We start from the raw sequence: 23,311 nt of genomic DNA, 5'->3' as shown, positions 1-23,311 counted from the left end.
TAACCACTGTGTGAGCAGAACCATGCTGTCCAACAACACTGTCACATAGGCCTTGGCCCTCCTCATCAACTTCCAAGATGCTCCTTGGGCATTTACTCACACGTGACCTTGAATGAGCTCTTTAGCTTCTTCTTTTAAAATTCTAGAGGTACTGCCTGACAGCATTGGGAGAAGACCCCACAGGATGCAAAGGACAACAGCAGTGTTTGTATGGAGTGGGTGCTATGATGGAGAAGATGAGGCTCTACAATAAGCTAATCCTCATCACAGATCATGGTCCTAGTGGGAGAGATGAACACTCATGACCTAGGGTGCATTCTAAGCCTTCTCATTGAAAAGTCACATCTGACAGCCTCTAGGCTGACTAAGAACCCAGTGAACAGGTATATATTTGACACCCTGTGCCTGGCTGGTCTTCAGTTTCCTTTTATGAAAAAAATATGCTGAGTGGTGGTGGCCCACGAGTTTAGTCTCAGCACTTGGGAGGCAGAGGCAGGTGGATCTCCAGGTTCGAGGCCAACCTAGTCTACATAGTGAGCTCCAGGACAATCTGTTTGTAAAAAGCCATAAAGGAAAAGATCTGGTATCTTTACCAGCCCACGCCAATCTGCCAATCCCGGATTTCATGTCAGACCACCTCCTTCTTGCCATCCCCCAAATCCTTGGCTGTGATTCTCAGATGTCACCAAACCCTTTACCTTACCATACCGTTTCACGATTACTTGCTTCTGCAACTGTTACTTCATGGTTTGTGAAACCTAGAAGTCACCTAAACGACCACAGGAAAAAAAAAAATGTAATCTTAGTTTAAATAAGCCAGCCCTACCCAGTGGTATTAAAATATACAGCTTGAAATAAAAAAAAAAAAAATCTGTACAAACACTTCCCAGTGAACAACAAAAAAATCTTTTGAAAACCAAACCCAACAAATTCCTATCTTAGAATGTGGCAGTATCTAAAATAACTTCAAAGATTCTATCTCCACTTCTTATCACATTTTAACCACTTTATCAAGAAACCTAAACATTAAAAAGAATATTTGAGCTGGGCGGTGGTGGCGCACGCCTTTAATTCCAGCTCTTGGGAGGCAGAGGCAGGTGGATCTCTGAGTTCCAGGACAGCCAGGGATACACAGAGAAACCTTGTCTTTAAAAAAATGGGTGGGAGGTAAGGGAGAGGGGAAGGTGATAGAGAGGGAGAGAGGAGGGTATGAATATTTGCCTGGAAGTTTCTGAAAATTTTCTGTTGAAATTTCAGAAATCAATGAGGCAAGTCTGGCAGTGGTAGCTTCAAGGTATCCAGGAGGACAACCAGAATTGACTCTGCTCCACATTCCTTCAGGCTGCTGAGAAGGTATGCAAGGATAGTCTGACACTCCAAGAAACCAGGTTCTGTAGTGCTGGATGGAGAAGAATGCTGTTCATGGGAAGGAAGCCTAGGGAAAAGCCTCAGACAATAGAGCATGAGATATTCCTGAACCCAGGGGATAGCCTCACCCAAGATGGAAGACTCTCAGGAGGAAGGCAGCTTGAGCTGACATGAACATTAGAGAGGCTACCCTGTCTCAGAGCCAGAGGAAGGGCTGGAAAGCTAATGGGCAAGCTAACTTTTCTCTAACTCAGAGTTAGGAAAAAGAAGTTCTTTTTGGTGGCCAAGGACACTGGCAACCTGTCCCTAAGGTCCAGGAGACAGGAACACAATGCCATCTCTACTCTCTGGGGATCTCACCTCAAGGCAGCCAACAGTTGGCCTTAAGCCTCAGCGTATGCACAAAGGGAAAATTCTCAGAGAGGGCACCAGAGGCCAGAGAGATGAACACTCAAAACACTCCAAAGGGGAAGCCACTGATGAAACAGAGCTGCTAGAAGAGATAGAGGACAACTCAAATAGAAAATAATAACAGCACTTAATGATATTCAATTACAACACAAGAAAGCGTTTCTGGGACTCAAAATCATAATTTTCGAACTCAAAAGCACAGCAGATGAGTTGCTGAAAGGGATGGTTGCTGGAGAGACCTAAATTAGTGGCTTTAAAGATCAAGCTGGGAAAAAAAAAATCACAAGAGCAAAAACACAAAGACACAAAAATCAGGGGCAAAAGGAAATTTGGAGAACAGACTCTAGAGACCTGGCTTGTGGGTAACGGTAGCCTCTCGAAGAGGAAGAGGGATGGAAAAGAAATCGATGAGAATTGAACAAAGAAAAGCAGATATTTTTCTCTGCATTAGAGAAAAGCTTGAGCCTGTAAATGGTACTGGCATCCATACAGGAGTTACAGGAAAAGATGTGTGCACCCAGCTTCTACAGATGCGAAGAAATTCTCTCTCTCTCTCTCTCTCTCTCTCTCTCTCTCTCTCTCTCTCTCTCTCACACACACACACACACACACACACACACACACACACACACACACAATAGGACCCACTTAACACCAGCTAAGGAGACTACTGAACACCCCCACCCCGCAATAAAAGAATTCCAACCAAACTCTCCAGGTGGGTAAGATGAAACTACTCAACAGTAGTGTGGGGTGCCTTCCAATTTGAGCAGTTGAGTCTAAACAGGTAGCAAGAGGAAGTAGGAAATATGAATGACTAATGGGAACACTTAGGGGACAAAGGAGACATTCTGGAAAGAAAGACTTGACATTTAGTTCTAGAAATGTTAAATGGTCTCAACGATGGAATGAGTTAAAGCTTTCAAAGGGAAGGTGCAGAGCTTAGTCTTTTCCAAGTACCTTTAGGATGGTAAAGTCCTTAAAGAACCTTCTAAAAGGGTAAAAACAACTATGGTTAGAATTATGAACAGTACTGTCAAACAAAGATTTATTAGAGAATAATGTGTGCGAGACAAATAATATTTAAATACTTGAAGAACACGGTAGAATGACCAGCAAAATGAATATCAAGAATGAAAGACAAGTTGCAATGTACAACAGTACATGCTAACAAGTAGATCCCAGCAGTTTAGATAGAAGTAGTTCTTGTTTACACAGGACCCTTGATCAACACAGAGAGTCTTCCCCACTAGTTGTCTATGACCAGTGATCCTCGGTCACTCGACCCTGCCATTCCTAGAATAAGGCCATTTGCATTCATCTGGCAGAAAGACAAGAGCACACTCTTGACATGAGATGTTGTCTCGGGGTATGGCCTTGAACTCATCTTTCCCATCCCATTCTACTGGGCAAAGAAGCTATATCGTTATAAACTAATGCAATGAAGAATGGGAAGTACATCTTGTGTGCCCAAGGAGAAGCTAGGATTTGTTGAGCAATAAACATCTGAGGGCATAATCAACCTCTCTAGTAGATACTTGAACATAAAATTGCAACCAGGTCCCCTTGATGCCCTTAGAGGCAAAATGAAAAATTTTAATATTTATACCAAAGAAATGCTAAGGAAAAAGTTCTCTCATAATTCTCCAAGGGGCACATAGATTGTTTAGTGTTTTTTTTATAAATCAATCTTTAAAGCCTATTAATATAAAAAGCACAAACTTCTTTTAGCTCAGCATTTCCACTTCACAAAATGCATCCCAGAGAAGCAAAGTCCCCAGGATGTAAAAACATGTGTGTAGAGATGAGTATTGCAGTTCTGTCTGTAGTGACCAGAGATGAGAGCCAATGTGGATGTCCATGACATGGAAATGGTTGGATAACCTAAGTCACTTAGAGCAGAATATTATACAGTCACTAGAAATAAGGGGCCAGCTGAAAGAGGATGTCTAGCACAAACAGTTAAGCAACAAGAAAGATGCAAAGAAACATATGCAATGGATGATCTCACACTCTCATAACTATGACCAAAGCAGATCTGCAATATGTGTGTAAATATATATATACACACATATACATATATACATACATATATACATATATATGTATATGTATATATATGTGGCTTACTCAACACAGAGATAAAGTAGAGGTATGGAAGTTGATGTGTCTGGGTTGTTACTTTGGGAAAAGTGAGAGAAAGGTTAATGGATGAAATCAAGGAGCAGGTAGGTAAATAAGCTGCAATGAGACAAAATAGAATGGACAGTACCCCATGCATGGAACTCACCCATACTCTTGTTCTAAGAACTTCATCAATATATCCTGTGTTTAAAAATAGGGCCCTTCTACAGATATAATTTTGAATCCTACTTTTGAACTTGGTGCTTCATGATGAGTGCCCTTCCATCTCTTCCACATTGGGCAGGAGAGAGATGCAGGTTATCCCATTAAGAGCAATGGACCCATCTGCCTCTGACCTAGCTTGAATGTGTAAGAAAAAAAATGTTCTAGTACCCAAAGACACCAGCTAGAATGTTTTCACATGTACTCAGGTCCCCTGAAGCCCAATGCTCAGCATATCCCTCCCACAACAAGACAGCTCTGAGTGACTTCCAGCCATGGCTTCCTCAGGAAAGACTCAAGATGGTCAATATGACTTCCCCAGTGAGCATCTAAGAGCAGTTGAAATGAATAGTCCAGAAAAGTCAGAATCAACTTTGCTGAGATTGTGGGGCACTCATGGTGGCTCTCCTTTAGGACGAAGGTCAAGAGCAAGGCACTGCCAAGTTCCACTTTCACAGAGACATCTCTTTAGTCACATTTGGCATACTTTGAGCTGTTAAAACCCATAAACGCAAACATCTTACTAAACAAAGTCCCCAGTGAGGAATGTATAATGTTTCCAACTGGGGAAATCTGTTTATTTCCCAACATACTCTCCTTTCAGAACAAAAATAAGCAATGGCTTCATTTTCACACCCCTCCATGGTTTGGCTCATGCTTGGTTTCCAACTGAGTTCTGGATATGTTTGCTGAGTCTTACCACCTCTAGAGGTCCTGCCTTGCCCCTGCTGATGCCCACACCACCTCCTTCTAACTCTTGAAGAACTGACTTTCTATCCTACAGCAAGATACCATAGATGAGGTTCTGTCCTAACACTGTTGATCATGTCCCGTCAGCTGCATCAAGCATGGTGTGGGTGGGTGTGGTAAGACTGTGGGGACCGTGCATCTGTGTTTCTTCTCACCCTACAGTTCCCACCCACCCTGCTCAGCTCCCTAACCTTAGCAGATGACAATGTTCTGAAGCCTCCTGGCTTCCTAGGAGGCAGTATTCCTGAGCCCAGAGCAAAGAAGCCAAGAAATAGCCCATCTTCTATCTTCTATCTTCAGCCACATCCTATATTCACAGAAAGAATAAAGAACCCAGAAGGTAAAGAAAATCGTGGGTTTGAGAAATAAAGAATGCCAGCCCGTGCCGTGTTTCTCAAGCTTTCTTTGCAGACACATCACCTAGGGATCTTATTATAAGGCAGAGTTTGAGTCAGTAGGTCTAGAGTGGTCAGCAATTCTGTATTCCCAACAAACACACAGGTGCTCATACCCCTGAACCTATGAGCTCAATGTTGAGAAGTAAAGGTCTAACTTAGAGGTTAGCAAAACCAGACCACACACACCAGCTTTATGGGCTGTATATTCTCTGTTACAATGTTTTGTCTTTGCCGGTGTAGTACGATGTTGGCTTTGACCACATCTGTATCTAGAACTCTGGCTCCCTCTTGGATATGGGGTGCCTCGCTCTGAGGATGGGAAAATAGACTTGTGTCCTAGGGAAGATAACAACGGCATGATGGACGGCTATAAGATAGCTAGAAATAGTTCCTCTCTCTACAGAGAAAGTGAAATGCAAGGCCAGGGGAATGCAGTGAATCTTCTCAGGGCTCCGTGGGGATAAAAACCGGTGACAGTCGCTTTTGGAATTTACTCAGAGTTGTTCTGCAAGGTTGACTTTCTCTCCTGATCACACCACTTCTTGGTTAGCTCGGAAAACTCTGGTTGAAGTTTAATCTCATCCTCAGAGCTGCCTCACTAAAATAGGAGCCTGTTATTCCACAGTGCCCCCTCACATTAGGAGAGGAAGGATTGGGGGCAGCCTTTTTAAATCATCTTAGTGATTTGGGAAGAAGCTTTTTCTGGGATCCACTTGTCCCCAAAGGGTCTGCTGTCTCAGAAGCATAGCACTAGTCCTAGGATTTGGAGAGAGGAAAGGCCAAGTTCAGCAGGAAAAACAGGCTGAGTGAGCAGCCCATAATGTTAGATTTCATCTAATCAGCATGGAGGCCTGATATGGGCTCTGTGCTCTCTGGGGGTCAGCCTTAAAACCAATCTAGTCCGAGTTCCCCACTGCTTTTGTCTGTTCTGTCTCTCGAGATACTTACTGCATTTTTGAAGCTGGAAGAGATACCAGAGGAACAACACATTTCATGATGGGAAGGATATGAAATTCAAATTTTATTGTCAATAAAGCTTTCTGGGGACAGAGTCAAGTTTCCTTTACAAATTTGTCCATGGGTTGCTCTGGGTCACTGCTGTGTGTGAAAGCCTGCACAGTGTGTGAAGTGGGGGCACAAAGGGAGAACCCTTTGAAAAAACTCATCTTTCTCATTCACCATTTGCCCCATGATACCACATCCTGGACCCTGGCATCATCCGATCTGTCTTGGTGTGCCCATTAATAAGTTCTGTTACCTTGGGCAAGTTACTGGGCTTTTAGTAAGCTCAAGTCCTGTATTCATAAGATAAAGAGCTAACACATCATCTGGCTTAGATGCTATTTTGTCTGGAAAATAGCAACCAAGCAACTGATATAAGTGAATGTCCTGGGGTCTACAGCTGCCTCTCAGCCTGCCCACCTCATAGTATGGTTGCAAAGAATGAATAACTTAACACAGATAAAGCCCCTAGCATTTCTAGAAAGCAGTCATGCATACTCTTGAGACCCTGGAGATACTATCTTTCTACATGGTCTCCTGGTAGATAATGAGGCCCGCAATAAGTCTCCCTTTACATACTTCATGCAGGACACCTAAAAGTCACTTGAACCATTTATTGAAGGCATAGTTGGAGCCTTCATCAACTTCTCCTAGATCCAGTATCTCTCTCTACATATCCTAAAGTGTCCCCAAGGGCTCCCCCAGACCACTTTGCCTACAATACAAAGAACCACTTAGGGCAGGAGGAACTGGCATCACACATATCTGGTATCACACAGTCCACCTGCCTATAAAAAGATGTCCTATTTGGTGGGGATGGGGAGGGGAATATAGAAAAATCCAGTTGCCGTCCATCTTTCTTCAATCCAAAATAACAAGCACCACAAAACAATAAATAAAAAGTAGTCAGATCATTTTATTGGCAATTAACCCCAGAAGGATTTCAGAATGAAAACAAAACAAAACAAAACAAAAACAAGTTCTCTAATTCCTCTTTTCTGGTGGTTTGAAAGAAAATGGTCCCCAAAGGGAGTAGCACTATTAGGGGGTATGGCCTTGTTGGAGGAAGTGTGTCACTGGGGAGGCGGGCTTTGAGGTCTCATACGTGCTCAAGCCATGCCCAGTGTCTCAGACCACTTCCTGTTGCCTGAACAAGATGTAGAACTCTCAGCTATCTCTTCCAGCAACATGTCTGCCTGCAGTGTGCCATGTCCCACCATGATGATAATGGACTGAGCCTCTGAACTGTAAGCCACCCTATTAAATGTTTTCCATTTTAGGAGTTGCCATGGTCATGGGGTCTCTTCACAGCAATAACTAAAATAACTAAAACATCCCTCTTCACAAACTCTCTTCACCCATGGTAAGCCCTGCATCTGGTCACAAAGTGGCGCTGAATTCTCCCCTAAGATGACCTGCTGCATCCCATTAAGGGCCCTGACATGTGAAAATACATCCCAGTCCTCAGATCCCCTTTGAACCTGAAAAGCAACACACACACACACACACACACACACACACACACACACACACACACACTTAATGGAAGCTCAACAAACAAAAATATGCTACATGTGATGGGGAACTGGGGAGTCGGGACACAGATAGGAGAAAGGAAATCACACACTAAAAAAAGAAACAAGTATGAAAAGAAGAAGAAAAGTCTCATAAACACAGCTCATTTATGGTTAATAGCAGGTATTTGTTTTGAGTGCGAATAATCTAATTAGCAGTCAGACCACTGTGTCTTCTATTGTCAGCTGATCTATAATTACTGCTCCATGCTGAGTATTTCCCCGGCACACAATAGCTTTCAACTTCTCAGCACAAACAACCAAATAATTGGTGTTATTATGCTAGATATAGGACGATTCCTCTCTGAGGGGCGATGCTGAGGAGTGTTTTAACCCATCGACTGCAGCCTTTGTATCTTGAGCATCTGTTGACTAATTCCTTGCCCTTCCCTCTGTAATCAATCTTGAGATGCTTTTGAAGCACCTTAGCATGCTCGAGAATGTGAGACTTTGGAGACTTGCTTTTTGAAAGGCTAAGCCCAGGAGCAGAAACACTCCGCAGTGGAGCGGTACAAAAGCCCAACATATTTCTCTCTGAAAATGCTATAAAGTTTTCACCTCAAATATTGCCCTAAAATAACTCATCCTAGAGGAGATAGCTTCTGATACAAAACTATCTTGCTCAAAAGTTTATGATCTCATCCGGACATGGAGAATTCTGGGATATGGGAAAAGTGCAGGCTTGAGGCTGGCCGCCGTGTCTCACTTCTCAGTTTTTGAGAGAGCAGAATTGGTATGACTAGGGGAGAGAGGGAAGTCTGGGCTGAGTGTAGAGCAGCAGAAAGAAGGTGAAGGAGAAAGAGGAGAGTAGCTCTGGAGATGGAGGAGTCTGGTTCGGTGTTCCTGTTCCCTGCTTGCTCATAGGAGCCTGATCTTGAGTAGGTCACTAATGGATAGCCACAGGACTCCCTATGTAGGCCTTGAACTCACAGCAATCCCCTTGCCTCACCTCCCAAGGGCTAAGAGTACCGGCATGTACTACCATGGATGACTCTGGGTGCTCCTCTGAAAAACAAAAGTAATGATGCCCACTATCTTAGACAACAGAGAGGTAACCCAGAGACCATCCAGCAGTAGCCAGTTCATCAGCATTGCTTCCCTGACTTTTTTCTCAAAAGCAAAAGAGGGAGCCCCATCTTCTATATGGCACATTGCGCTGTATAATTGCACTTCCTGCAATTAAGCCCTTACACTTTATCTATAAACATAGGTGCATTTCACCTATTGTACTATTGTAGTTGGTCGTTCTTACTCTTTTCTCTTTGTGGGGCCCACAACCCAGCTCCCAAATGAATACATGAAGGCTTATTATTTCTTATAAATGCCGAGCCTTAGCTTGGCTTGTTACTAGCCAGCTTTACTTAACTTAAATGATCCCGTTTACCTTTTGCCTCTAGGCTTTTATCTTTCTCTACTCTATATACCTTTCTTTACTTCTTACTCCATGGCTTGCTCTGTCACTGCGTGGCTGGTCTCAAAGTCCTCTGCTTCTTTTCTCATTCTTCCAATCTCTTTTTCCAGATTTCTCTCCCTATTTATTCTCTCTGCCAGCCTATCCTTTCTCCTGTCTAGCTATTGGCCATTCATCTCTTTATTAGATCAATCAGGTGTTTTAGACAAGCAAAGTAACACAACTTCACAGAGTTAAACAGATGTAACATAGAAGAATTCAACACATCTTTGCATCATTAAACAAATATTCCACAGCATAAACAAATGCAACACATCCTCAACTAATATTTCACAATATACACCAGCCAAAGCCCTACTCACAGTGCTCAGTAGCCTAGATGCCCTCCACCACCCCGTTCTCCCCTAGGAACCCCGTATTCCTCTGATCCAGCAGCAAATAGGTGAAAACTCAGCACACACTTGAACTGACTGGGAACCTCTCCCACACCAGTTGTTAAATATCTCTCTGTCTACAAAAGGGAGCAGAATTTAGGAAACTGTAAAGTCAAGCCAACACCTTTCTCCAAAGACTGCCTTATTCAGAGATCAGAAAACAGTGGCTGTAAAAAGAGTGGAGACTACTGCTAGGTTCTGCCCCCTAAATGAGATGTTAAGACCTGAAGTTGTGGTCCAGCCACACTCAGTTCAGATGTTTTGCCTTTTGAACCTTCTACAGAAGCAGAACAAACAAAAGGGAAGGAATATGTATCCAGTAAATTTTCATAAGGTAGATAGATAGGCCCGTGAAACTACTGCTCAGATCAGAAACCTGAATGTCCCCAGATACCCCCAAAATGTTCCAACCCCCTTCTAGCCTCTGATCTCAACCATGATGTTCAACAGAAGAGACTAGCTTTGGTGTGTGTGTGTATGTATGTATATATATATATATATATATATATATATATATATATATATATATATATACATGCCAGAGCTGAGGACCCAATCCAGGGCCTCACACTTGCTAAGCAAGCACTCTACCACTGAGCTAAATCCCCAACCCCATATCTTTGGTATTCTTAAACAAGTAGAATCCCAGTGGTTTACAGGCCAAATGGGATCTGTTATCAGGCTTACTTAGCATGTCCTGGACACAGGATTTGTTTTACATTCATAAATATCTGAAAATATGACCAACAGAAGAAAATATATCACCATATACAAAAAATACATGAAAATCTAACTGTGGTTTCTGCAAATAATGTTATTAGAATATAGCCACGCCCACTCATTTACATATCAGACTTCATCCTGCAACTGCAGGGTTGAACAAGTACACATTGCCTAGTACAGTTTGAGCATATGGCAGGCTGTGCATGCGCATTTATGTTGAGCTTATTAGACCACGTTTGAGACTGCAGGATCCTAGGTACACACACACACACACACACACACACACACACACACACACTCAACTCTAGTAGACCATGACAAGTTTGTCAAAAACATATGTTCAGTTTTAAGAGGAAACCCAACAGAAACCATAATCTCAGTTTGAAGCAAGGCAGGGAGAATTGTAGAGAACTGAGCAAACATCTACCAAGCCAGTAGGGCCTCTGAGTATTGGGTGAAAGTTTAAGGCTTATCTTAGTCACACTCCGGGTACATCTTTAGAACACCCACTGACCTTGTCACTTAGGAGAAGAGTAAAAGCACCACCCTGAGCCTTTTGATAGTTTACCTCAAATCTAGACAGAATGCCCAAGAAGACACTAAGTAGCTTGCTTTTGTGCTTTGCTGATCTACTTCCAAGTCAGCCTAGAGTGGGGAAGGAACCAGCAGTCCATCTGCCAGGCAAAACGAAGCAGTCATCAGTTCACCTTCCAGACTAACCTTTATGCTCTATTTTTTTTTTTAATTTTATAAATACAAGCTGGAGTTCCCTGCAGCAGAGAAGGAAGGAGCTAGCTAAGAGGATGCTAGATGGCCTCTCAAACCACTTCCCTGAAGTCATCTATCTGCACCTGCCCTGCCTTGCAAACAGGTTGTGTTCGGTTCTTTCAAATTACCTTGTTTTTCCTCTTAGGAGGGAATTACTTTTGATTGTTTAAAGACCGTGTTCACCAAGAAAGGGGTCAAAGCAAGGGTAGACAGTCTGTCTTGATTCTACAAGCCTGATGACTTCTGAGTTGAGGCAACGTTATGGGTGGCAGCAGAGACTCGTTCCCTGTGGGCAGACTATGCAGGCATGGAGGAGAAGTAACTGGGGTGGGGGGGAGCGCATAGGGTTCCCAAATGAGGTCAACGCAACTATCTAAGGAGATAAGAGGGTACCATGCAGGACAGCCTCTCTCCACTTCTCACGTGAAGTATACAACTTCAGCTCTGGCATCCTCCCCCATCACAGGGGCAGGGTAGCCTCCAGGTCCTACACAGTCCCCCACCCCCAGTGACAAATTTTGCATTTCCTCTACTTCCTGTGTCAGGACCCTTCTGTAGGCAGATAAAGAATATACATGTAAGCCGGGCAGTGGAGTGGTGGCGCACACCTTTAATCCCAGTACTCGGGAGGCAGAGCCAGGCGGATCTCTGTGAGTTCAAGGCCAGCCTGGGCTACCAAGTGAGTTCCAGGAAAGGCGCAAAGCTACACAGAGAAACCCTGTCTCAAAAAACCAAACCAAACCAAAACAAACAAACAAACAAACAAAAAAAGAATATACATGTAACTCACACTCAGAGACAGTATACATTTCATTTTTCCCTGGGAAAAGAATCTAACGAGACATTGAGTATGTCCGTAATAGAAATACCACATGCTCTGTAGTCCAAGAAATCAAGCAAGTACAAGCCTGGATGGACAAGCTTGCCCAAGTCCCCTCCCCGTTTAACCTCAGATTCCTCACACCTCAAAAATGAGAACAGGAGTAACATCCGTCTCACAGGGGTGCAGTAAGGATCAAATGAAGCATCCGTCCAGATGAATGCTTTGTAAACCGTGAGATAGCATAGGAAGGGGGTGGGGGGTGGGCAGAGAAGCCACCTCTTAGCTGCCTTTTCTTGATTCAGTCTTTAATTAGTCAGGTCTCTCAGCCCGTTTCTCTTCTGAAGTCAACCACCTGCCCACCATAAGGACATTAGTCAATTCAGCACCCAGCTGGCAGTCATCAATTGGCCATCTATTAATAGCCAATTATCTGAGAGGCTTAATTAATCCTTGCATCACATGGTCTGCTCTTCCCTAGATTCTGGGGAAAACAATGGACCTCCAATACAGGCACCCGTGAATATTTCAAAGGCCATCAAGGAATTTGGCAGCCATTATTGCCTGCACGTCGCAGCTGCAAGGGATGGGCACATAAATATTGATTGGCCAGTCTTTCTATGGCTGGGGAGTAGAGAGAGATCAGGAACGGGTAGATCATCATCAGAGGAATTAGAGAGATACTGCATGAATCTTCAGCCTTGACAACCAAAGGGGAATTTTTTTTTTTTTTTTTTTTAATTCCCACATCTCCTTTGAAGGCAGAGATGGCATGTGGAGAGACCTCCACATGTCAACATGGAATCCCCCATCTCTGCTGTAGATGTTTCCCATGCCCACCTGTCCTTGAATAAGATACAAAATGGGTGTGAACAGCAGGATCCTCAGCCGGCAGGCCCTGGAGACCGCTGCTCTTTTCCACGGGCCTTCAAGCCCACGGGCAGGAACATGCACACATGCTCTGTTTGCCCAGTGTTTCCTTGAAAAAGCTCTGAAGTGCTTGCAGTTTGCAAGACAGGAGACACGGGGAGAATTTAATTATTATTTTTTAAGTGGCAGATCGTGTCTCCAGGAAATGGCACTCGGAAAAGGCTTTGAACTTGAAATCAGCATTGTCCGGGGATCAGACTTCTCTTATTGCCAGAGGTAAGAGCTCCTGTGATAGAAGACTGAACAGCTCAGAGTGGCCCAAAGCTGAGCTAACTCCCTTCTTTCAGAAAGAACCGCCTCTGCGTCCAGAGCAGTTCTGTGGCTCCAAGCAGCAGAGCGGCCGGCTGTCCCTGACCTTGGGGCCTGTGTGGAAGTAGAGGGCTCTTGCAGATCACACCCCCACTGTGTTTTCAGACTTCTCAGTGGGGCATCTCACCCACTTCCCTGGGCTCTCCACCTTAGAAAACAACTTGTAGTATTTTGGGGGAGAGGGGTGCAGAAGAAAAATAAAAGAACGAGATGAAGCCCAGAGGAAAGAAGAGGGCACCCCATGTGGCACCGCCTGGCAGCAGCATTTCTCACACCACAGTCACCATCTCCTCTCTGCCCCCAGCAGCTTTCTAAAGCTCATTAGGTCCTGTGATAGCAGCGGCTGCTGCCAGATGCAAAGCTCACTGCCCTAGAAGGTCATTTCAGGCCACTCGTTCTGAAATACTAGAGCCAGCAAATTTCAGGAGCTTCTACAGAACTCCCCAGGGCAATAGCATGTATATACATCTATGTGAGTGAGCAAATATGTGAGAGAGAGTGTGTACGTGTGCACTTGCGGGGGGTTGGGGGGAAGGGATAAGAGAGAATACACACGTTCTTCATTATCCCAAAGGGTTCTTTCTTAATCAGTTCAACATCTGAAGACTCAGAGACTGATTTAGCTTTTGGTTGGTCTAGTATTTCTGGTAAAATAATTAAAAGATAAGTAATAGGAGCTAGGGAATAAAATGCTTACCTCACAAGCACAAGGTCCTGAAGTTTGGATCCATAGAACCCATGTAAAAAGCCAGGCTCTGCAGCAGGCCCTTGTAATCTCAACACTGGGAGGGACAAACAGAAGGCGCCCTGCAGCTTGCTGGCCTGCTAGTAGTGTAGCTGAACCCAGTTTCCAAAAGAAAGATGAAGCGCAATTAAGAAAGACACCCTGATGTCCACCTCTGGGCTTCACACACATGCGCATGCACACGTGTGCACACACCACACCACACACACACACACACACACACACACACACACACACACACACATACACGCACACACACACACACACACAGTTATGTACAGCCACAGGTCTCCCTTCAGATTTACTCACTAACCTGAACTGGCTCTCACTGCAGGCGGGATGCTAAGGCATCAACTATGGTGTGCTGTTCCCAGTTCACAGCTGAGGCTAGTGAGCCAGGTGGAGAAAAAGCTGAGTTAGTCCTGGCACTACCAAAGGCAGAAAGACACCCAGGCTGCCACGTGTATAAGTAAAGTCATGCCTAATTTTGACGCAATGGAGGCGCTAAGGTGGGCCAGAATTTATCACCTGGCTCTCACGAGTGCCTGGGGCTGCAGAAGGGGCAAACTCACCCCTTAGTTCAAGCTAGCACAGGCACTGGGAAGAGCCAGCTGCCAGCTGCAGAGGGCACAGGACACATCAAACTCACATCCCCAAACAGATGGCCAGACTATCATTCTGGGTCTCTGGAGTAGGTGTGCAGAAACCATGGCAGGGTTCATGTTCTCCCTGCTAAGAGCAGAGCTGAGGAACTGTCCCTGCTTTCTAATTCAGATTATTTTCCAAAAACACATCAGGGACTTTGCAACACTCTGGATGGGTGACAAACGTGTAAACGTTAGAAATCAAATGAAGGCACACAAAACATGTCTCTACAAAACCAGTTCCCGGGAGCCTGGTGAAGGGTACGATTCCTGGAAATAAGGGATGGCGGGGTATAGCAAAGAAAGCAGAGTGGGTAGAAATCCTGAGCTTTGAGCATCGGCAGACAGCAGGCTTATTCTGTCCCTGCTTGGTTTACAAATGACCTCTGAGAAACACAAGTGAGCAGCTGAATGTTTTGGAGGGACAAGCAGCCCTGAAGAAAGGCACCTTCTGGGCAGACAAACAGACACTCATTTGACTTCCAGCCGGCTTTCCTCCCGTGATTTCCCTGTCTTGAGCAGGGTGTAAGTCTGTGCTTCCAGGCATGGGAGGGTGGAATTGAACTGTTGGTCTTTGCTTTGAAAAATGCCAGGCCCTGTTGAGAAACAAAGGTTATAGAGTGCCATCGTCCCCAGGCTAACTCAGACATGTCCCCTAGAGCACAACCCTTGGGTCCTGAGACGGTGCTTCCTGCCTGGAGCTGGGGTAAAGAGGACCAGGGAAGCAAAGGGGAGTCAGAACCTGGACAGACACTTGGTTCTGAGGACCAGATAAATCGGCTTTGCAAAATTCTCTGGGTCATGGATCAACTCAAGAGTGAGCCAAAACCGAACCAGGGTAAATTTCTCACAAAGGTGATGAAATAATAGCACAGGGCTTAAACTTTTTTAAGTACATGAAATACATTTTTAAAGATTTAAAAGCATACTCTAGAAAGGCAAGGCAAGCTATATTTGCTAAGATCCCAACCTCCTACTTTGCATTTTGCAAGCCTGCTGCAGAAGCAGGCAGCGTTCTGGGCTACCAATAAATAGCACCCTGATACCCTGGCTCCAAGAACAGCCTCAGAAGGGAAGCTGGTACAGCACCTTGCATGGGCATCTGCACAGCAAATGACAGGCTAGACATGCATCTGATAATAGACTGACTCTGGTGAGGCCAGGGCCAAAATCCCCTGGGCAGAATCCAATGTGCACATACCGACTGCCACCAGATTAATAGTGGCCTTCTGTGAAGTTCATAACTCTTTTTAATTGCAGAAATTAACTGCCGAATGGGAAATAGAACAACAAGGTTGGTTGTATAGTTAAGGTGCTCATGGTAGGCAAATATGACAGAAAGACGAGGTATTTTCTAATAGTATCTGCTGCATTTCTAGTATATTCTGGGACATTTGCATACGCTGGAGGCATTTCACTCCAAGCCTTTACATTTCTAATACCGCCCTCAAAAATTACCCTCCGGCCTGAAACTCTTGCTTTTACTAAGCCTTTGGACTAAATTTAGTTTCTTGGAAATAAGAGACAAGAAATTCTGCTCCTTTTTTTTTTTTTAATCTGTCAGTTATTATATAATTTTCCAAACGGCAAACAAATGACAGGAGAGAGAAGAAATGAACACACCTTTTTCAGGTCTTTTTAAGTGATACAGTATTTATCATTAATATACAGTTTGAATAAAACATCAAACTTGTCACGTGGTTTTCAACTAGAAATTAGAGATTTGATGAATAATTGGGGGGTAGAGAGCCAGCATTAAAATCAAATCAGCACGAAAAAAAGTCAGGTTTAAAGAAATCTTTACTTCAGCTGTGCACAGAGCCAGTCTTCCTTATGTGTGCACGTGTGTGCATGTGCCTGAGTGTGTACATAAGCAGAGAGCCCTACCTAGGTCAACCTCAGGTGTCATTTCTCAGAAGCGTGTGTGTGTGTGTGTGTGTGTGTGTGTGTGTGTGTGTGTGTGTGTGTGTGTAGTATTCATGTGTATGTGAGATGTATGTTTATGTGAGAGTGTGCACGTGTATGTGCATACAGGTCAAAGGTAGACACCAGGTATCTTCCACAGTGGCTCTCCGCCTAAGCTTTTGAGATGGGCTCCATAGCTGAAGCCTGAGCTCAGCAGCTTGGCTAGTCCACCTGGACAGTGAATGCCAAGGATCCGCCTATCTCTGCCTCCTAAGATCTGGGATTACAGATGTGCACTCCACACAGCTGGCTTGTTGTTTTTTGTTTGTTTGTTTGTTTTGTTTTGTTTTTTAAGGTAAATGCTGATGAGGCAAACTTGAGGACTTCATCAGAGCCGTCTCTCCAACCCCAACCTTGTTCTTTGAGACGAGGTCTTTCCACCAGCCTAGAGCTCACTGACTTGGTTGGGAATCCTGCCTCTGCCACAGTAGAGCTGGGATTACAAGAGCATACTACCCTGCCTGCCTTTGGATGTGGGTGCTGGGCATAGAACTCTGGTCCTCATGCTTGAGCAGCACGTAGGCAAGTACTTCACTGAGAACCATCTCCCTAGAACCATCCATTTGTGAAACTAAGAAAAAGATCTGATTACTCTAACAGGACTGCAGCACAGTGTGTCCTTGTCCACCTCGCTCAGACTGTGACGCACTGAGCAGAGGGTTATATCAGGCCTGTGATGACATCATCACTAGGAGAATGGAGATGTTTCGTAGCACAGTGAGATAAGGAGAACAAGGATCTGAATGCCTATAACCAGACAGACTCTAATAGTTGGGCAGTCTCCAGCCCAAGAACTGTCTCCCCTAACTACACCATTCTCAACTTCTCTGAAGAAGCAGCGGAAGGATGTCCACTGTTCTCGCTTTAGAAATAAACTGACTCTCACCACCATGCTGGTATTGGAGCTTTTGAAAAAAGTATCCCCGAGTGAAAGTCTCAGAAGCAGGTTCTCTCCATAAGCATTTCCTCCTGTTTCCTGGTCCCAGTTCTCTGCCAAGGGCAAGGCAAAGAACCTAGAATCTCTCTTCCCTCGGGTAAGCCACATAATACTAGGACTTCTCTTTACCCAAAGCAAGCCATAAAACCTCAAAAGATTAATCTCGTGCACTCTGTGAGTTAGAGATGGCAATAAAGAAATTCTCTGACCTACCTTATCTGATATTAGATCTAAAGCCCTTCATTCTATAAAGGGTCCTGCCCACACCCAGGAGGAAAGAATGCTGTTCAGATAGTTTAAAGGATCTAAACAGGCTTTGCTGCTTCCCTGCCCCAGTTGCCTGCTTTGGAACATGCCCTTTTTTCCAGTGGTATATCCTCTACTGCTATCTACTCCCCACCAGATCTACAATGTGATGTCTTTGACAGTACACGCTGGGTCTTTGGATTTTTCAATCTGAGGGTTTCCACGGCATGTAAAACTACAATCAATTTTCTCCTGTTAACTTGTCTTTTGCTTTAGAGGTGTGGACCACAACTTTATGATAAGGAGGAAAGACATCATTCCACCCCTACACTGGAGAGAAGCCTCAGCAAGAGGCAAGGTTCCCCCTAGGCTTCTGCACATCCAGGAAAGTCTTCCCCAGTGATTGTATCCTTGTTTCCTACAAATGTCTTGTGGACTGCACTCATTCAGAACCTGAGTATTCCCCCATGGTAGACAAATGTACCAACTGTATTCTTACTGTCAAGAAAACAACCCCAGGCTAAAGGTTAAGGCTTGATGGGTAAAGCGCTTGCCTTGAAACCATGAAGACCTAAGTTCATGTTCCTAAAGCCCATGTAAAAGCAGGCCACAACAGACAACCCATGTCTGAAACCCCGGGGTTCCTACATCAGGAAGAGAAGCAGAGACATAAGAGAGCCCTGACCCTCTCGCCCCAGCTAGCCTGGCCTATGCAGCAGAAAAACAGCAAAGAAAACCCCATCTCAAACAATGTGGAAGGCGAGGACCCAAACATGCTTGCACGCTCACGCATACACACACACACACACACACACACACACACACACACACACACTTGGAAACTCTCCATGGGGGCAGAGAAGCTCCAGAAAGTAGATGAGGAGCTCACACTGTGCCCACCTCCAACCTCACTGAATCACCCACAAGTGGAGACTTAGGCTGTCCGTCTAATGTAAACACGAGATGAGCAGTCCCCAGAACATTCCTCATCCTATTCTTGTCCTGATGCTGTCCTTGAAAAGCCTTTTTATCTCCACCCATATCATCATTTAATCTCTCCTGTAAAACGAAGTATTAGCTCCCTTGTTGGTTTCTGGGGAGATTAAATAAGCTAATATGGGAAATGGAGCCTGTGAGTTGGAAAAGCACTACATTATGGATTTCTACTTCCTGCGTGCAAAGGTTCAGCCTGACTTAGTTATGATCACACTCATGGAGGAGACGACTCATTTGGCCATGTTCACGCAAAGCAACACAACAACAGACTTGGCCTTCCTCATCTATTTCTCAAGCACTGCTTTACAGTCACATGACACATTTGCAGAAGGGCTAATTCTAGGACCTTCTCCCAAATCAACAGAGTCATAATCTCCATAATAAACTCAAGATCTCTATGCCAGTCAAGTTCTCCAGACAATTCTAACGTGCAGTCAAGTTGGGGGAGAATACTGTGTTCCTTTAGACATATCATACAAAGTTTCTGTTCACACCAATCATGGGACGTAAAGCTCTCTGGTCTCATCATTCCTGAGATACACACTGTGAAAGGATAGTTTTATGTCAGCTTGATACAAACTAAAATCATCTGAGGGGAGGGAACCTCAGTTAAGAAAATGCCTCCAAGCCGGGCGTTGGTGGCACACGCCTTTAATCCCAACACTTCACTCGGGAGGCAGAGCCAGGTGGATCTATGTGAGCTGGAGGCCAGCCTGGTCTACAGAGCGAGATACAGGTCAGGCACCAAAAGTACACAGAGAAATCCTGTCTTGGAAAAAAGAAAATAAGAAAGAGAGAGGGAGAGAGAGAAAGAGAGAGGGAGACGGGGGGGGGGGGAGGGGGGGGGGGAAGAAGGAAGGAAGAGAAAAGGAAGAAAATGCCTCCATAAGATTGGGCTGTGGGCAGGCCTGTAGGGTATTTTCTTAATTGATGATTGATGGGGGAGGGACCAGCCCATTGTGGGTGGTGCCATCCCTGGGCTGCTGGTCCTGGGTTCTATAAGAAAGCAGGCTGAGGAGCAACCTAGTAAGCCAGTAAGCAGCACTCATCCATGACCTCTGCATCAGCTCCTGCCTCCAGCTTCTGGCGCTGTCTTAGTTCCTGTTTCGACTTCCTTTGATGCTGACAGTGACATGAAAGTGTAAGCCAAATGAACCCTTTGGGTCATGGTGTTTCATCACTGCAATAGTGACCCTAATTAAGACACACGCACTAAGATCCGGAGGAATGTTCATCCATAAATATATATAAAAACACACACAAGACATTTATGTAGACACACATAAAAGTGAAAATGGGTTGTAGAAGAACACTAACAGAAAAGGGTGGGGGGTACACCTAATAATAAAATGTGTCAAATCTCAAGAGGTAAAGAATAAATGAGACTTTCAGAAGGATATACAAAAATGAGGAGTGGGTCAAATGTTCAGGCAAAGAACGGGCCTCTTCCTCATATGAGACCATTCATCACTTACACATCACTTGATGATTCTATATCACCAAGGAACTTCCCAGAGCTTACACACACACACACACACACACACACACACACACACACACACACACACACACACACACACACACACACAAAACAAGGTCAGGGACAGACCCATCAGAGCAGCACCCAAAACTGGCATAAGGCCTGGTAGGTACATAGCTCCTCCTGTCACTAAATGTGTTGAGCAGACCATGATAAAAGGTTGGAAAGGTATAGCGACAGAGAGCACCTCCAAAGGAAAAACAGCTCTTGTCCCAGATCCCTGGGGCCAAACTAGGAATAAGTCAGCTTAAGGTAATGAGATTCAGCACAAAACAGAGAAGGTTCATGTCCCTGCAGGCATCATTAACTGCATCACACAGAGCAGAACCACCTAGGGAAAAAGAAGAAGAAAAAAAAATCCCTGCAGATCTGTGGTCAAGGTCTGTGTCAGTAAGAAAACAGATCCTGTACGACAAAGGCTGGCTGATGGACACGCCAATCCACGGTATCGCTTCCCTATGTAACCCATACAAGCCTGCCCCCTGCCACCTCAGTCCCCTGACTTCATCTGCACCTCGGATGCCCTCTGCCTACTGGCCAATGGTCCATCCTTCTCAACTCAGCTGTTGTGTCCTCCTCCAGGAAGCCCAGGTTCTCATGACACCCAGGGTAGTGAACCCACTTGGCTGTCAGTCCTGCACGTCCTGAACCACGGACGAATAAAACCTAGGATCAAACCCTGGACCTCGGCATTTCACGGCAGCTCACACACAGCTGGGGTCTGTGGGGGCTAACTAAATGCTTGTGTTGATCAGCTAACATGGGCAAGATTCCAAAGCACAAGTTGACAGTGGACTTGGTTAAGAGGAGAGTCTGTAGGATCCAAGTGGGAAAATCCTGAATGTGAAGGTTTGAGTCCGAAACCAGAATGATCTAAGTAAGGTGAGTTATTTAAAGACTCTCAACCTGTTTCTCCATCTATGAAATAAGAACACTACTCAACAACGGTGTATGAAGAAAGCACCCACTATGCACTCTGCACACAGTAGGGCCTCTCTGCTGTACTGGGTGATGAGATTCCCCTCCTATTCAACACACCGGTGTTCATCAGTCTTCCTTTTTCAGACCACAGGCTCCTCCAAGGCCTCCTCCTCCCACTCCTACAGACTGCCCTGAACTCACAAAGGTTGTTTAGCTGCCAGCAAATCCCCCCAGAGGCCTCGCTCTCTTTCCCCTGTTCAAGGCTGTGGAAAAGAACAAGGGCTCTGAATCTCAAGCGCGAACCTGTAGTGGGGAACCTTCCACTCCTTTGGGCTGCGCTCCTCCTGGTCAAGAGTTAGAAAAGCCACTTGGGTTCCCATTTCCCCAACTGCCTGCCGGTAGGAAGCTTTCTGTTCTTAGGGACTCCTTCGTGGTGTTCTGAACGCATTCAACTTCCACCACAGCTAACGGGCTGGAGAAGAGGTTACAGAGCCAGGTGCCACCAGGCCAGGCCGGGTGGGCAGGCAAGGCACGGGCTGGGGAGGCTCCATGGAGCTGGCTAGTGTTGCTTACGTGCGCTGCGCACCCTGCTCATCAGCCTCCTCCCCTGGGGCCTGGCAGCCGCGGAGCGAAGGAGGTCCCAACATCCACACTTCTCATGGGTGCCAGCATCGCCAAACCTGCCAACCTCCAGTGACCCTCCAGCGGCACCCACTGACCGCCAGTCCCAGGATGGCTGGTCCGCAGCGCCCCCTCGGCCACCGGACTGCTACTTAAGTTGGGAGCCCCGCTCTGTCCACGAGCGCGCGCCCACCACCCACACCCACTGGCACTTACACATGCCAAGGATCCGGAGACGCCCGAAGCTTCTTAAATTCCTCAAGCACCTCCCCATAGCCGCATCCCGCTCCTGTTACCTGCTCGCAGCACCCAGACACCCCCCCCCCCCCTCACCCCGTGCCTTGGAACCCTGAAACCCCGCGCGCATAGACCGCGCGCCCTCCCACCGGCCAGTGCCCCGCGCCCTGCGCGCCACCAAACGGCATACCTTGGGGGTCTGCACTTCGGGTCCCAGCGGCACCTCCAACTTCCTCTTGGTGACCCAGAAGAACAGCAGCACGGTGATCCAGAGCACCCCGAAGATGGGCAGCGCCAGGCGGCGAGTCAGGCGCCGCATGGTCCCCTCTGCCTGCTCCTCTCGGCGGAGACGCGTCCCTGGGGCACCCCCCGGCGGTCAGGGGCGGCGGGGCACGAGTCGCCGAGCGGCGCCTCGCTCTAAGAGAAACGCTGCTCCCGGGATCCCGATGTTGGGTGGTGGGATCCAGCCCCGCCCGCTTCGGAGAGAAGCCACAGCCGGGCGAGGGGCGCCGGAGACTCGAGACGCGGCCGGGAAGGGGCGAGGGGCAGCGCAGTCGGGCGCCCGCTCCAGCCCGAGAGCCGCGGTGACCGCCGAGATGCTGCTGCTCGCCGCGGCTGCCTTTGCCCGCGGCCGCCGCGAGGGAAACTGCCTGGAGCAGCCGGGAAGGTGGAATCTGAGGCTGTGCCCGGCACCCCCGGAGGAGCACGAGGAGGAGGGAGCGCGGAGGGAGGGCGGGCCCGACAGACAGACTGACTCCCTGGGAGAGCGGGGCGGGAGCGAACCCGGCTCTGAGAGGGGGCGCTACCGCCTCCCGCCGACCGAGGAGCACCGTGCTCGTTGAGGGACCTTGGATGCAGCTCTCGGACCATCCCGGGCTGGGGCCGTGCGGGGCGGGATGGGGCGGCCACGGGTTACAGCTACACCCGCGGCAAGCTGAGACTTAAGGACCGGCCCAGCCCGCGCCAGGTGAAGCACTGCCTGGGAGGAGTTCCCGTTCGCCGCGGGGCGCTGCACGTGGTCCTCTAGCCCCGAGCCAACATGGGGATAGTGAGGCTGACACAGATGCTGCCTCAAGTCAGGCTCACTTGCTTGGCCATTCAGGGCCAAGGTCGAGTTCAGCCATCTCCCCAGGGCACGTCTTTGCCTCCGAGCAGGTGCCTGGCAACTTTCTCTGCTTAATGGAAAACTGAGCCGGTCTAAATTTAACTTGAAAG

The 23,311-nt window shown here is 46.5% G+C and overlaps 1 protein-coding gene across 1 annotated transcript in view; it reads right to left on the bottom strand.

The window, feature by feature from the left end:
* The window catches only part of Galnt14 (polypeptide N-acetylgalactosaminyltransferase 14), a 225,557-nt gene extending 202,763 nt beyond the window's left edge, over positions 1–22,794 (bottom strand). Inside the window, exon 1 of the mRNA XM_036171005.1 lies at positions 22,287–22,794. Within this exon, the coding sequence (XP_036026898.1) occupies positions 22,287–22,415 (129 nt within the window). The 5' untranslated portion in view covers positions 22,416–22,794. The remainder of the gene's footprint in view (positions 1–22,286) is intronic.
* Between the last annotated feature and the right edge of the window lie 517 nt (positions 22,795–23,311).

Source organism: Onychomys torridus, chromosome 21 (assembly GCF_903995425.1).
Source record: "Onychomys torridus chromosome 21, mOncTor1.1, whole genome shotgun sequence".
NCBI classification, from domain to species: domain Eukaryota; kingdom Metazoa; phylum Chordata; class Mammalia; order Rodentia; family Cricetidae; genus Onychomys; species Onychomys torridus.
This window is presented reverse-complemented; position numbering and strand designations above follow the sequence as displayed.